Source organism: Bemisia tabaci, chromosome 1 (genome assembly GCF_918797505.1).
Source record: "Bemisia tabaci chromosome 1, PGI_BMITA_v3".
Lineage (NCBI taxonomy): Eukaryota > Metazoa > Arthropoda > Insecta > Hemiptera > Aleyrodidae > Bemisia > Bemisia tabaci.
In genome coordinates this window covers 42166531-42183503 of record NC_092793.1, presented here as the reverse complement: position 1 = coordinate 42183503, position 16973 = coordinate 42166531, and the positions used below count along the sequence as shown (strand labels likewise).

General features: G+C 43.1%; 1 protein-coding gene across 2 annotated transcripts in view; it reads left to right on the top strand.

Moving 5' to 3' along the window:
- LOC109032782 (neuronal acetylcholine receptor subunit alpha-9) overlaps window positions 1-16973 on the top strand; it is a gene marked incomplete at its 3' end in the record, with an annotated part of 237131 nt that overhangs the window by 17810 nt on the left and 202348 nt on the right. For both annotated transcript variants that reach the window (XM_072306447.1, XM_072306446.1), the window contains 1 exon segment: window positions 15021-15157. In XM_072306447.1, coding sequence (XP_072162548.1) covers window positions 15021-15157 — 137 coding nt within the window.

Below are 16973 nucleotides of genomic sequence, written 5' to 3'. Positions count from 1 at the left end.
AGCCTTTTTTCGCAAGGTGCCCCACTTCTGTTGTGAAACATAACTGTGTGTGTGTGTGTGTGTGTGTGTGTGTGTATGCTTGACGCCCTGATAGTTATTGTGTATAGCATTTTGTTTGGCATCATTAATGGCGTTAATTTTGCCCAAAAATTTGCGAATTTCAGGATTTTTGCCATCTGCAACGTGTGAACTATTCAATCGAAACAAAAAAAAGTCGTTTTTGGAAAAACCTCAACATTACGGCAATCATTCAGAGGTTGTTACATTGTTGCCATGTCTCTCCTGACTGTTGCTGACTGTTACTCGGGACAATGATTCTAGCGCGTGAAAAAGTTATTGATGGAGCAAAAAAGAAATTGGCCTATTTTTTTTCTCAAATTCAAAAGCATAACCTATATCATCTCCGATAAAGTTTTCTCAAGTAGGTAATCACTCTAGTTATGCTGCAACATCGATTTAAAGTCAAGAACCAGGCACGGGGGACACGCAAATTTGGGACAAATGTAGGCAATTTGCACATTCAAAGTTCTCCTAAATTTGTATTTCAGTCCAAATAAATTGGGAAATAGCATGTAATAGTCAAGAATAGTGTGGATAATGAGAAAAAAATTTGATCTGCCCATGTTTCTCAGATTATGACGATTGAAACAGCTGGGGACACCAGATTAGACGCTTATTTGAACTCATCCACCTATGAAAATGCGTCGAGGTATCAAAAAGGTGTGTGAAACTCAGATAAGTCGGAACCTGCAACACGGTGCGGCGGCGGCGCGCGGCGGGGAGAAGCCGCTAGCTGCGTGGAGCTCTCATGACATCTTGGCGCCGCGCCACCCCCCTCTTCCCAATATTTTAGTAACTTGTGTTTACTCTTTCTGGTAATGGACCACTAGACAAGGCACGAATTCAAGCATTCTGATACATGTTTCTTAATCAGAATTTCACGTAGAACACGACTCGCGCAACGAAATTTACTGAAACTAACTCCTGACGAAGATATTAACCTTTTTATTTCACATTGGTTACGCGGATTTTGAACTGCCCGCTCACAAGAAACTCAAAGCTCTACGTGAGTCAAATCGCGCACTACAACAGTTTCAGCAAGCCTCTCAAGCGAGCACTGTTCATTTCCCACCATGTGTTGTTCAAATCATAAGCAATTTGCTATAGCTGAGCCAAAGCGTCAAAGTTGTGGTTGCAAGATTTTCATATCGCTGAGACTGTCACGATAATATTCAACGCGCGATGTGAATCACGTGGAGCATTGAGTTTTATTGAGCGGGTGGTTTGAATTCACGCATCAGGAATCATTAAATATCTTCGTAAGGAGTTGATTTCGGTAATTTTTGCTGTGCGCATCGTGTTCTACGTGAAATTTTGGTTAAAAAACATGTATCAGAATGCTTAAATTCGTACCTTGTCTAGTGGTCCATTAGTGAGTACTTCAGGAAGTAAATTATGAGGGGATTTTTCTTTCGAGTCGTAATTATAAACATTTTGACCGGAAAACTATTTTTGGGGGATAAAAATCACCTACAAATTCATAAAATTTGCCGAAATTCGGACAAGCATCACTTTCTGAGGCTTCCGTTCGACGTATTACGGTTATTTCATACTTAGTAGAGATACTACAGACCAAAATCAATGGTAGAGTTAAAAAAAAAAATCATTTTTTTGGAAATCCCCCCCCCCCCTCCAAACCAAAATTTTGAATTTGCGGAAAATCCTGACGAGATGGAACTTTTTGGATATTTTTCACGAATTCAGCGTTATAAAATACATAAATATCAATCAAAACAAGCCATACAACACGACATGGCCAAAAAACCGCAGGGCTGTGTAATTTAAGAAAGAAAGTCAGGTAAATGAAGGCAGATTTTTTTTGGAGAGCAGAAAAATAGCTAAAAAATTGAACAATTCCGGCGAGACGGTCCCAATACTCTTATGGGGATGTGGTATGACTGGAAGAATAGAGGTCAATAATAAGGGTAATCGAGAGAGTTTGAAAATTGCTGGGAAATGCAATTGAACCTTTTTACAAGTTCGTGTCTATTTTCTTTTCTTTCCTTTCAATACTTATAATTTTCATGAACTTCTACCATCAAAATGTAGAGGTGGTAAATTACTGTCGGGGCTAGGCGGAGAAATCGTGAATTCCATTAGCACCTCCTTCATTTTAAGTGGGTAAACATACGTATTTCTGAAAAAGTCCTTGGAAGGTGATACGACTCGGATTTCTCAACCTTGAAGTGTTCGCTAGAATTTAAGAGGAGTCGCTTTTCGAACTGTAACGTAAATAAACAGGTTTCTTACATCAAGGATATGCCACTGTTTTTCTTTTTGTCCGGCGTAAATCCTACTTTTGTCATTTTACCTTCGATGTCTGAAGTTTTACCATGATTCTTAAGAGAAGTTGAGCTTCACGTGACACTCACTGATACGTAACTGGACCGTCTCGCCGGGATTGTTGATTTTTTAGCTATTTTTTTGCTCTCTTTAAAAATTCTGCCTTTATTTACCTGACTTCCTTTCTTAAATTTTCAACACACACACAACCTGAACACAATCTGACTGCCACACAATGAAATGAATGTTTATATGTGTGCCACAATCTGAATTCAAAGTATTTATTCTAATTCTTGATCTTAATGAGGGAGGTCCCTAAGGTATCAGAATGGTTCGATACCTTGTTAGTGTATGCAAGAAGAGTTGCGGATACCCGAAATGAAGGCAAAAAATCAGAGGAAACTGACTGTATCACTGGACTTTTTACACTAAAATGCAAAATGTAAATAAAAGTGAGATTAGGAGGTAGTTTAAACAAATCTTGACCTCATCAACAAATATCAAATACTAACCGTTCGGGGCGCGCAATGCGCGCCCTCACGGAAGGGCAGGGGTTTCCCCTGCACCCCTTGTCACCCGCCTCGCGGGTGACTTTGAGGCTGGCTTCGCAAGTCCTCATGAAGTAAAGTACCTACCTGTATAGTGAGAGTACCGACAGCTTACTTCATGGAAGGCTATAAGGCCCAAAAGGGAAGCCAGCCCTTTGATACATAAAATTTCATTGCCATAATCTTCAGATTCCAATTCAAACCAAGATGGCTAAGAATGTTTATATACGTGCGTTCTTCCGCAAAAATGAGTAAATTTATGACAACGGGGGTTGACGCGATGACTCAAATGGTCAGGGACTAGACGGCCAGACGACAGACGTGACGCGACGGTGGCCATTTGCGTTTTTCATGTTGAATATGTTGAATTTTGGCTAATCTAAACCCTGAAAGAAAAAGAAAATATTAGGCCTATAATTCTAATTTTAGGTTTCCCTGATGTGAAACATCATTTAAAATACGTGCATGCATTAAAAAAAACTAATAAAAAAGAATATCCTATGTATTTTAAATACGGGTCTAAATTGACCCGGTATTGGCAAACTAGGGGAAAAACTTGTTTGGCAGACTAGGGTTAACGTCAAGGGACCGGTGGATACATCCGTCACAGAGAGTTTTCCGTTGCAAAGAGTGCCGCTACACGGAGAGAGCACTGTGCTTCAGTTTCTTTTCTCCCAATATGGGACACTAAATATTTAGTTTATCTATCGTTTTGAGTAACAATTGATTTACAAAAACGTTTTCCGTCATTGTCATATAAAGGCAGAAATCTAATCATAGTGGGACCTATTTCTTTTCATAAAAAAAACCTTTTTTTCGGCTTCCTGTGGTGTAGTGTTTGCAGCGCTTGCTCTACGATCGGGAAGTTCAGGGTTCAATTCCCGGCCAAGTGACCCCAGTTTGATGGTCTCAAACAACGGTTATCTGGGGCTGGCTTGATTAGGGACGGAGGGTGATGGGACTCTAGGATTGGTAACGCGCAGGATTATCCCTCGTGGGTTACTTGAAGTGTAAAAAGAAAAGAAAAAAGAAAGAAAAAAAATTCAAAAGTTTAAGCATCAGTCGCTGATCAGAAAATTTTAAAATTTTAAGCATCAGTCGGTGAAAGAAAATTTGGTTTCTTTGTAAGGGGGGAAGTGTTGGTAGTACATGTACTACTCTAAATTTCTCTTAGTAAGCTTCTCTGCCACCAGGGGACATAGTTGTGATCACCTCGATTTGACCAATTGCTCCTAGCTGTCCCTTTTGTTCAAGCATATGTTATGTTTGAATTGCCCGCCACACCGGTCGAACCGTTTTAAGCAATTTTCGTCTGAATAAATCTCTCTTGGTTCGTCATCTCTACATTCGTTTCTTTCATCTTTTTTTTTGTCTTCCCGTTTCGAGTCCACCAAATATATCATTGGCGACGAGGATTAAAAAATCGTTTTACTTATTGTCAACCAACCGCGCCGCGCCGGTCACTTTTACTCAAGGCACATGAAGAAACCGAAATAACCGTGTCAACCGAAGCCAACCAAGTGAACCGCGTGGCCGTGGCTACCGTGCAACCAGTGCAACCCGTCAAAGTCGAAAACCTTACCCTTAGGTACGAAAAATGAACGATCGAAATCAAGAGCTACCCAACCGGACACTTCCTGCAACCACAGCAACGTATGTGGGAACCCTGAAACCCTTTGAAGCCAAAGTCTCCCTGTCAACATGGCTAGAAATGCTTGAGAACTTCTGCGACCTCAATGAAATCACCGAGGCATCCAGCAAACGCAAGGTACTTCTGAACTACCTATCCTTTGACGTTTACTCAGAACTAAGAACTCAATTGTTGCCTGAGAAACCATCAAGCAAATCATTTGACCAACTTGTCACACTCCTCCAAGAAACCTACGAACCAAACAAGATCCTTTTTTCCGATATTCTAAAGTTCGAATCTAGAGTTCAAGCAGAGGGCGAAACTGCTGCAGTGTATTCTAACCTCTCTCAGACTTCTTGCAGACAAGTGCAACTTTGGAGACAACCTCAAGAACAGGCTCCTAGTCAAATTTGTGAATGGGCTCAACTCCGTCAGCCTCAAGAAAAAGTTGTGGGAGAAAAGTGACTTAACCCTGGAGGATGCCATCAAGTTTGTTCGCAACTTCGAGACAATTGCCAGCGAACTTAAACCCGCCTCAGTCAACAAAGTCAATTCAATAACCAAGTCAACCGCAGAACTAATAACAAGTCTAACTCATTTCGACCCGTTAATCGTTCATTTAATCGAAGCTCACCACCTCAACCTCAATCTAGCAACCAATTTCCAGCCACGAACTCAAATCAGCGCACCAACTATCGTCAATCAAACAATCAACGGAATTTCAACGCACGTCAACCAAACAACGGTCAACAATCACGTCAACAACCCAACCGCAGAGTCAACCCGCAAACTACCACTCAATGTTATAGATGTACAAGACTGCACAATCCTAATTACTGCCCTGCCCGGTATTGGAAATGCTTCAATTGTGGAATCCAAGGTCACACGTCCACCGCCTGCAACCAAGCCAAAGCAGTGTTGGAAGAATCCACTGATGAGGAAATCGAAGAAATCATCGTGGGAAGGATATCCAATGCTCACCTACCAATCACCAAGTCAACAAGCGACCTCCAAGTCCGCAACATTCCCTCCGCGCAATTAACCTTAGCACCGACTTCTTCGAAGTCACAATCTAACCTCTATGTGTACCGTGTAACCAACAACCCATTACTGGGAAATATAGTTATAAATGATAAAAGTGTTGAGTGCGAATTCGACTCGGGATCAGCAGTGTCACTAATGTCTCTCAGTGAATTTTCTCACAAATTCCCAGATTCTAAAGTAGAAAAGTGCACATCTCGCTTATGGAATGTTGACGGACAGCCCTTAAACACTATAGGAGAAATTAAGGTAACAGTTTTCGTTCAACCCAATAGATACACCCTCAGGCTGATTGTTGTCAAATTTGCTAAACCAACTAAAATGCTGGTCGGGAGAGAATGGCTTGATACCATATCCCCGAACTGGCGACACAACCTGCTAGGTCCCCTACTTAATGATAAGGCCATAAGCCAAAACTGCAGTAACATTTCAGTCAAACACACCCAAGAAAAACATATTGATGAAATCAAACTTCAATTTCCCCATGCTTGTAGCACAGATAAGTCAACCAGTATTCGGGGCTATAAAGCTCAACTTGTATTAAAAGATGATGTCCGACCTGTTTTCCACAAATTTTATGAAATCCCATTTAGTCAATCGGAAGAAGTGCATCAAATAATCATGAATTTAGTAAAATCTCAAAGACTTGAACCCGTCACCCACTCTGAATGGGCTTCACCCATTTGGCCAGTCAAAAAGAAAGCGGGCGGAATTCGAGTAGTTGTCGACTTCCGCAAAACAGTCAACCCTTGTCTTAGATTAGATCATTACCCGTTACCTAGATTAGAGGACATTTGGTCCAAACTAGCAAATTGTAACTTCTTCACCAAAATTGATCTCACAGAAGCATATTTGCGACTGAAAGTTACCGATGATAGTAAAGAAATTCTCACGATCAACACACCCTGGGGATTTTTTCAATTTAACAGACTAATTTACGGTATCAACAGCGGATCATCAATTTTTCAATCTGTAATTGACCGCATATTAAGTAATCTCCCCTGGTGTGGAGTCTTTATAGATGACATTGTATTTGGCGACAAAACTATTGATGGAGTCAAACAAAAAACACATATTGTATTAGGTAAATTAGATATTCACAGAGTCCAAGTCAACTTGGTCAAAAGTATATTTTATGCACCGGAAATAGAATTATTTGGCCATATTGTAAACTGCGAAGGGATCCGCCCAACATTAGATAAAACCTCAGCTATACTAAACGCTCGTCCACCAAAGAACGTATCTGAACTCAGATCTTATCTAGGTTTAGTTCATTTATGCACGTTCATCCTATTTGAGCACGCACTTGAAACCCTTGCACAAATTGCTAGAAAAAAACACTAAGTTCGATTGGAACTCCCAGTGTGACGAAGCCTTTTCGTACACTAAACAAAAGTTAGTTGAAAAACCAGTGCTAACTATCTATGACCCTCAGAAACCTATTTTTGTCTACACCGATGCCTCACCTTATGGAGTAGGCACAGTCCTATGTCACCTCATTGCGAATTTTGATAAACCAGTCATGTATGCATCTGCATCCTTAACTCCTTGTCAACAAAAATATGCACAGCTGGACAGAGAAGCTCTCGCTGTAGTCTTCGCAGCTAAGAAATTTCACAAATACCTTTATGGACTACCATTTACGGTGGTCACTGATAATCAACCCCTAAAAAGTCTGTTAAATAAAGGTGTGCCAACTATTGCGTCACCTCGCTTCCAAAGATGGTTCGTAACGCTTAGCGCTTACAACTTTAAAACCATTTATCGTAAAGCATCCTTACTAAAACCAGCTGATGCATTATCCAGACTCCCCGCTGACAATGTAACGATAAAAGAAATTTCTGAAACCATTGAATTGTTACCCGATATTCCTTTAACCCCTGAATTAATTGCTCTAGAAACTAGAAATGAAAACACCCTTAGCACTGTCTTCAATTATGTGTTGCAAGGATGGCCTAGAAATGTCAAAGATGTTAACATTAGACCTTATTTTCTAGTAAGGGAAAGTCTATCGTTGCACGATAATGTCATACTTTTTGGAGATAGAGTTGTTATCCCAAAAAAATTGCAAACTAAGGTCCTTGAAAATTTGCATGATTCTCATCCCGGGATTGTAAGGATGAAATCGCTCGCCAGGAAAAATGTATGGTGGCCAACATTGAATAACGATATTGAAAACAAAATAAAAAACTGTGCAGCTTGTCAAACAGTCAATTTCAAACCTGTATCATCCGCCAAAACTTCATGGCCAGAAACTAATCAACCCTGGCAACGAGTACATTTAGACCATTTCTTTTTTAATAATGAAGTGTATGTAGTACTCGATGATGCATATAGTAAATGGATCGAAGTCTGGCCGGTATCGTCTACAAATTTTGAATCTCTAGAAGAAAAATTATTAATGCACTTTGCTGCATATGGCCCTATGCTGCAAGTAGTGACGGACAACGGTCCGCCATTTCAATCACAAGAATTCAAAGACTTTTGTACTAAACATTCTATTATTGTCACGAAGTCACCATCATACCACCCAACTAGTAACGGCCTTGCCGAAAGAGCAGTCCAAACTGTCAAAAAAGCTTCAGAGAAAAACAAATTAGAAAAAAATTGTAACATTTCAAAAAAAGATCTACTTAAGAAATTATGTAAATTTTTATTCGCATATAGAAACACCCCCATAACTGGAAAAGATGTCAGCCCCTGCGATCTTGTACTTAAACAAACCCCTCGAACAACCCTTAACTTAATACACCCCAAAAAGCAACCCAAAGCCCCTAAATTGCCAAACCTTAGCGTTAACGAAACAATCCTAGTAAGAATGTCCAAACAGCACCAAGTACAAAAAGGTGTAATTTATAAGCAAATAAGCCCCACAACGTATCTAATTAAAGTCAATGGAGAAATAAAACTTTGTCACTTAAATAAAATCAAGCTCACAACGCTCTCCGACTTAGAATTTAAACAAAAACCCTCCCCTTATCCTACCGTAGACCCACTAAACCTAGCAATGATGCAATCAAGCGCAAGCACATTTAAGCCGCAAATACAGCTTGCATCGAAAATAACTAATGTCATTAGTCCAAGCTCTCCTGTGAAAAAGCAACAACCTGTTCCTCATACAGGAAATACTCGTAGAGCACTCTCCTTCAACGAGACAAATGCTATACTACCAGGAACCAGTAACTTCCGACAAACTTTAAGGCAAAGCGGTACCCCACAACCTCATAACTCAAGTAAAAGACCCTCAGTACCTCAAAACTCAAATTCTCCTGAATGGCAGAATGAAAGTAGTTCAGAGCAACCCTCCTCTTCACGTACCAAAACCCCCGAACCACCTGTCACCCCACCTGCACCTCCGCTGAGGAAGTCAAGTAGGGAATCCAAACCACCTATGCGACTAAATTTATAAACTAAGCGAAATTTTGTGAACAATCTGTTTCTTCGGAAGCGGATGAAATGTATGCTACGTTCACCAGGGACCGCGACGGACTGGGAAACCAGCTCCCTAAAATACAGAGCAGTTTCACGCAGTTAATGAGCCAACTGGAGGGAACCCTCAGGGAGGATCAACATCTTGCAGCTACAGGGTTAAGAGAGGAAATCGAATCGGGGTTAAGGAAATGGAAGAGGTTAGGAACTGTCCTGAACCACTTGGACGAGGTATTCCAAATGGCGGCGGAGGAGAAGGTTGGCCTGGAAGCCAGGCTCGAGGAGAAGGACATGCAGATCGCCGAACTGAGGGAGCAAATAGCGGCACTCTCAAGAAGAAAGTTAACACCGGAAGAAATTCAGCTAGGGCTTGATGCTGGAGTAGCAGAAGAGGAGTGGCCCGCGTGGATGTTACAGCCATGGCCCGCCGAAGCCTTCATGAAGACGGGAGTGGTGGTAGGAGATTCACCGTCGGAAGAAATCGGGAACCTTATACTGATTAAGTCCCCCGGTGATAAAGAAGTAATCAACCAGCTTTTGCAGCTTGATTTACCAAAGACGGTGAAGAACGTTCTGAAAGAAGACACGGTGGAGTCGGGCAACTTCGCGAAAGTGGTCAATCGTGAAATCCTTACCGTCGGGGGTCAGCAAAAGGAGATGGACACTGTGTTCTACGTTGTAAATTACGAAGCGGCGGAAGATGAGTTTGTGAACGCGAAGAATCTGGCTCTAGCACTAAAACGAGCGACCCTAGATGCACCCGACGCTCAGTTTACGTTCTGCACTAGGACGAGAGCAATGAATTCTGTTGTGAGAAAGTGGGTGGAGCTACATAGCAGGAGAACTAAGAACGATAATCGGGTTTGGTACTCTGGCCGTAGAAGAAAGTCGACGGGGGAAAACCGAACTTCGGATGGACTTAAGAACACAACTGACACGCAACCGCAGCAGCAGCACAAAACTTCACAGGAAGTTCCTACAGCCGCTCCAAGGAGATTACCCTCGAGGATACAACAGCCACAGCAACAATCGCAGCAATCTCGCAGAAGATGGGAGCAACCTTCCGCGCAGGCAGCACATCAGATGATACATACTGTGGCCTTCACTGACGGTGACTTTCCGGCATTGGGAGCCCCAGGTGGAGGCAAAGCAAGAAAACCGGCGAATAAACCGAAACGACCCGTCGTCTTTATCCAAACGGATGGCAGATCGGCCGGGGAGATGAACCGTTTCGTCCGGGAGACGGTAGGCGACCTTGCACACCTCATCGTGGACGCAGGGATGACGAGGGACGGAAGAATGAAGATTGAGGTAGAAACCGCCATCGGAGCTGAGCGACTTCAGAAGGCGATAGAAAGGAAAGCCCCTTCAAAAGCGGTAGCCAGGGAGCCCATTTTAAGGCTGGTGGTGCGGCGGCTGGATAACAGCCTCACGGAGGATGACCTCACGGAGGAGTTGAAGGTTGCCGGGCTCGATGTGGTCAACGTCCGGATACCAGCGAACGCAGCCGGGATTGCGTTTATCGGGGTGAAGGACAACGCCAAAAGCAGAGAGGTCCTCAATAGTGGATCCGTCAGAATCTGCTTCGCGACATGTCCCGTGAGGGAGTACCAAGAGTCAAACGTCTGCTACAGGTGCCACGAAGCGGGGCATATCCAGTATCAGTGTAAAAGCGCGGTCGACTACAGCAAGTGCTGCAGAAAATGCAAGAAAGAAGGGCACATCGCGCGTGACTGCCAGGTGCAGAACATGGAGATCGAAAACGGGAAACAGCAACAACAATGATGGACAGACAAACGCTACTCGACAAGTGGGTCCGAAAGCAACCTCGTTTTGAAATGACACCCACGGACCGACATGGAAATCGGGAGAGCTCGGCCAGGGGGGGGCCATCGTCTTCAACGGATACGAGGGAGACGGTGGAGCGAGCCCCTGGGAAACGAACATTAACAGGCAAGGTGACTGCAACAACGAGAACGAGAGTCATCAAAGGACTACAAATCAACCTCAACAACTGCAAGGAGGTGCATAACAAAGATATTCTGATAATGGCGGCAAATAATAAAAACGGATGTAAATTGTCTCATGACCTGGTAAACAGAGAAGCAAAGAAAAGAGGAATTTCGGTACTTGTGCTATCAGAAGCAAACGAATTTAAAACGAACAACAAGCTGTGGACTCGAGACAAAGAGAAAAGACTGGCAATGAGAATCTGCGACACTAAACTAGGTCAATGTATGAGGAGCTCATTCTTCAATGGCTTTGTCAGAATGGACTTTCGCAGAATAACGATTTTTGGTTGTTACTTCCCTCCGAGCCTAACTGACGAGGAATATAACAGGGTTCTCCAAGAACTGGCCCGGGAGTTCCCCACGGCTAATGAACGTTTCCTGATCACAGGAGATCTGAATGCCAGATCTGAGACGTGGGGAGATAAAGAATGCAACAACAGAGGACTGATTTTGGAAGAGTGGGTCGAGACAAACAACTTGATCATCCAAAATACCGGATCTACGCCCACCTTTCTGGCCCCTGGGGGAGGTACCTCCATTGATGACCTAACGATCACGTCAGGAAAGCTTTCGAGCTCTGTAAAGAGATGGGAAGTGGTTACTGATATGAACACTGCGAGCGACCACCAAGCGATCTTGTGCACACTGGGAGAAAATTCCAACCCGATTAAACCGTTTCAAATCAGGAAATGGAAAATTAGAGGGGAAGAGGATAAGAAGGCTCTCCGGGAGACTTTTAGGTTACAGAACACTTACACTAGCAAAGAGAATGTAACGAGAGAATGTAATAACATCCTGAAGAAGATGAAGATTACGCCGTCGGAAAAGAGAGAAGAGTATTGGTGGAATGAGGACATTGGAAAACTACATAGGAAATCAGTTACCTTAAGACGAAAATGGACCAGAATGATCGGCAAAGACGACCCAGACTTGGAAAGAACGAGAACGGAGTACGGACAAACGAACAAGGAACTTAAGGAAGCCATCTCCAAGGCAAAAACGGAATCGTGGAACAAAATACTAAATGAATTAGAAGAAAACCCTTGGGGAAAAGGTTACAAAATCGTGAATAGCAAGATGGGACCAAGGAATCCAGCTGACGAATTAAGTACTGAAGAAAAACTTGAGGTAGTGAAAGAGCTCTTCCCGGAAAGACCATTGCCGTCCTTCGAAAAACCTGAAGTTGAGGATGAAATCCAACCTTTCACCAAAGGCGAGTTAGAAGAAGCACTGAGGACCACTAGAGACAAAAAAGCTCCAGGACCGGACGGACTCCCCCCGGAAGCGGTCAAAGCGTTTCTTGGTACTAACGTGGAAACGGGACTAGGAGTTTTCAACGAAGCCCTTACTTCGGGGATTTTCCCGAAAATATGGAAGAAGGCTAACTTAATCCTACTACCAAAAGGAGTCAAAGGAAACAAAAAAACTTTCCGCCCAATCTGCTTAATAGATGTTATGGGAAAAATCCTGGAGAAACTAATTCTGCACAGACTCATAGCCGAGATTTTCATTTCAGAAAACCAGTTTGGTTTTGTGAAGGGGAAATCGACAGTAATGGCGATCAAGAAAGTAGTGGATTTCGCAAACAGAGCATGGGAAAGGGGACGTCCATCTGGGATCGTGATGCTTGACGTGAAGAACGCATTTAACACCGCACCGTGGGAAGGAATAATTGAAGCACTTAGGAAAAAAGGCGTATCAACATATTTGCTCAGAATCCTCCAAGACTATTTCACGGAGCGTAATATCATAGTAGACGGAGAAGAAATCCAAACCTCGTGTGGAGTGCCCCAGGGTAGCTGTTTGTCGCCGTTCTTGTGGTTGGTCTACTATGATTTTGTGGTGGGGGGCGCCCTTCCGCAAAATAGTTTGTTGACCGCGTTTGCAGATGATGTCGCGGTCAGCGCCTGGGAAAAAACGATGTATGGACTTATCTGGAAATTACAGAGAGCAGTGGCTTACACCTTAAGAAGGATCTGGGAGCTCAGGCTGGAAACGGCGATAGAAAAAACGGAATTCTTAATTCTTAAGGCGAAGAAGGCAGATCGTAATGTAATGATAAAAGTGGACCAACTGGAAATCCAAGCTAAGGAACATGGCAAATACCTCGGTGTATGGCTGTCGGCGGGCTTGCATTTCAGAGAACATCTCAAAAGAACATGCGAAAAAGTGAAAAGGGTTGCTGGAAACCTGACTAGGATCATGCCAAATAATGGAGGACCGTCTGCAAGGAAAAGGAAGATTATCGCTTCGGTGGCCATTTCCATACTCTCGTATGCAGCTCCGGTTTGGGCGGACATTGTCAGGACGAAGACTTATGCTGGCTGGGTGAGGAAAACCTTCAGACCAATCAAGATCAAAGTGACAAGGGCCTACAGAACTGTGTCAGATGATGCGCTAGACGTGCTAGCGAAAATCCCTCCCTTGGATTTACTTCTGCTCCAACATAAGACCAGATTTGACACGCAAGATCCGAAGATGGCTGAAGAAATGATGTATGATGCCTGGAAAGATAGATGGTACTCAAACACGGGGAAAGCTAAATGGACTCGAAAACTGATCCCGGATCTTGATTTGTGGATGAGAAGTGAGTTTGCAGAAGTAAACTTCGCGACAACTCAGTTGCTGACTGGCCATGGCTCTTTTGCGGCTTATCTACATCGCTTTAAGATCAAAGATTCGGATCAATGCACTCAATGTAGCCAACGTGATTCGGCGGAACACACGATGTACAACTGTGACAGATGGACTGCGGAAAGGCGGGAACTTGAGGGGGTTATTGGTCCCATCCCGCCCCCGGAAGAGCTAATGGGTGTGCTACTGGAGAGCAAAGGAAATTGGCTAGCATTTGAGCGATTCGCGACACGTGTTATGTCATGCAAACGTAAAGATGGACAATGAGATGGATAATGGATAACGGATGCCTCTAGTCGGCCAGAAACCCTCGGGTCTCTGGCCCTGTTTACCGCAAGCTATCCAATTGGGGATATCGGGTTCGACGCACCCGCGGAGCTGAGTCATGCGTAGGCTGCCCTCTTCTGGGGCCGCATAAGATCGGGTGCCTCGAGGGCTGAGCGAGACGTAGCTGGTCTGCCCTCCCTGCCCTCCAGTTCTCGGCTCCAGAGCCCTGCCGTGGGGTTGTCGCAGGGTTTGGCGCAAGCTGGGCCTAGGCTCTCCTCCTACGCCCTTGACTCCGGGTACAATGATGGCTCCGGCAGATCGGTCCCGGGGGATGGGGGGACCCTCCCTTAAGTGGGGGGGGCCTGAGGGGCGCCGGCTAAACCGGGGCCGGGGTCGGGGACTGCCGTTCGAAGAGTGCCTTAGGGACGTCCGACGGGAGGATAGAGCGTCCGATGGGCCACACTTGCACGGGGTGTGGCCTGGAGGGGTCGTTTAGTGGGTACGGAACACAGCGGCGTGCTTCAACCCTACATAACCGGGTCTTCCCATCTCACAGCGGTCGGGTCGGTTAGGGGTCGCTTCGGCGGCTCTTCACCAGCTGATGGTCGTTGCCGTCCCGGTATTCGGTGGGCCCTTTTCATGAGGGGCGTCTTGGCGACCCTCATGATGGGGGCACTGTAGCGAATTTTTCCCCTCATCACAAAAAAAAAAAAAAAAAAAAAAAAAAAAAAAAAAAAAAAAATCTGTTTCTTGTTTTTTTTTCAATTGACCAGGGAGTTGGTGTTATGTTTGAATTGCCCGCCACACCGGTCGAACCGTTTTAAGCAATTTTCGTCTGAATAAATCCCTCTTGGTTCGTCATCTCTACATTCGTTTGTTTCATCTTTTTTTTTTGTCTTCCCGTTTCGAGTCCACCAAATATATCAGCATATAGGTATTCCGGTTCATTCAATCGTAACTTTATCTCATTGGGGTATATTCAACGAGCGAAAAGGCGTTATTCCTCACCTATCCCATTTCTAGACTAATAACAACTTCATTGAATGTAATGGTTTTTTCTTTTTAAGATTGCATTTTAATGAATGGTGTCCTCTTGTATTCACTTTATTTTTTCAGTGATCTGTGACGGAGTGGAATACGCGCTTATGCGGACACTTATGGAAAATTATGACTCATCCATTCGACCAGCGAAAAACTCTACACAGTCATTGAAAGTAGAATTTGGAGTCTCCTTACATCACATCATTGACGTGGTTAGATTTTCGATTTTCTTTCGATTCATTAATTCTTAAATTTTCCTGAGCATCCTTTTTAATAATATCCAGAGCACTTATATAGCGATAGTATGGACATATTGCTTCATGGAAGGCTTACACTGAAAAAAAATTGGCCCCTAGCCAATTTTTGCTCGGCGCAAGTGGCGCGTGCCGGCGCTTCGTGCCGGCATATCCCCATCATGGTGCGAGGATCGCACAAGACTTTCTCGCTTTTGCCGCCGCTCTCGGCCGGCATAGACGCTTTTACTGGCTTATTTAGAAAAATACTGCCGATTTCACAAAATCGTAAAGTTCGGTTGGAATTTTGATCGAACGATAATAGTTTTAAAATTTTTAATCAAACCACTAAACTTTATCGTAAATCTCTTCACGATATGTGATGAATTCATGTATTCAGAAACGACCTGTTGATATTATGAGGCATCTTCAAATAAATATAATTGATCAACGATGCCATCTAGTAAAGACGGCGATCCTTAAAAATCTTAGCTTTTCTACGATTCATTAAGATCTATTGGATTCATTGACATCATAATTTAGATACGATTATATATTACAATATTTCCTTAAGCACGGTAAAAATCTATCAAACACCTACTTCAATGGGTAGAATCACTATTCGATGTTTAAATAGTCTTAAAATAAAATGGATAATGCCGGGAAATCGATCCCAAACGTCAAAGTTGGCGGTCGAATCTTCCGGTGGAGATGGTTCACCACCCGCCCGCCGACAGCGCCACCTCCTTAGCTCGTATCCCCGTCTCTCGAAGTCAAAACATCAACAACACAATTAGCAACAGTCCGAGCAGAAAATGAATATCTTGAGTACAATGGTAATGTAGCATTGCGTCCATGACATTGGACTCCATGCTCAGCTATACAGGGTGTCCCAAAAGTCCCTTCCACCCCCTCTAAAATTTTACCTAGTTAACATTTTGAAACGAAACTTTGGGGATGTACATCGATCAATGTTAGCTACTTTTGGAGCCCCCCCCAAAAAAATTTTTTGAGCCCCCCCGTGGGGAGGGGCTGCGAACCCCAACTTTTTTTTTCAAATAGCAACCCCTGTCTTATGATATCTCATTCGAAAGAGCATAAAAAACTAAGAATTTTGGCGCAAACCGCAAATCAATATCTTAATTTAGACCGAGTTATGATAGGCCAAAGGTCAAATTTGACCTATTTTCAAAAAATCATAACTCCGGTTCAAATTATCGTAATGAAAAAAAATAAAACGGGAAAATTTACCAAATTGTAAGCACTTTTAAGTAAAAATCACAGAAATTACTTCAAACTAATTTTAAGGGGGGTTTCGTACCCCCAAATACGTCAATTCAAAAATCATTCAATTTTCCGGAAAAATAAGCCAATTCCCCCCCCCCCCCAGATTTGCCTCCGTATTATCTCAGTAAGGTCAAAATTAGTTCAACATTACGTTGGCAAGTCCCCAAATTTCGGGAAAAGTTAAAAAAAAAACGAAATTTAAGGTGACCAAATTTGACCGTTTAATTTTTTTTTTAACTTTTCCCGAAATTTGGGGACTGATTTTGTTGAACTGATTTTGACCTTACAGAGATAATACGGACGCAAATCTGGGGGAAATTGGCTTATTTTTCCGGAAAATTGAATGACCTTTGAATTGACGTATTTGGGGGTCCGAAACCCCCCTTAAAATTAGTTTGAAGTAATTTCTGTGATTTTTACTTAAAAGTGCTTACAATTTGGTAAATTTTCCCGTTTTATTTTTTTCATTACGATAATTTGAACCGGAGTTATGATTTTTTGAAAATAG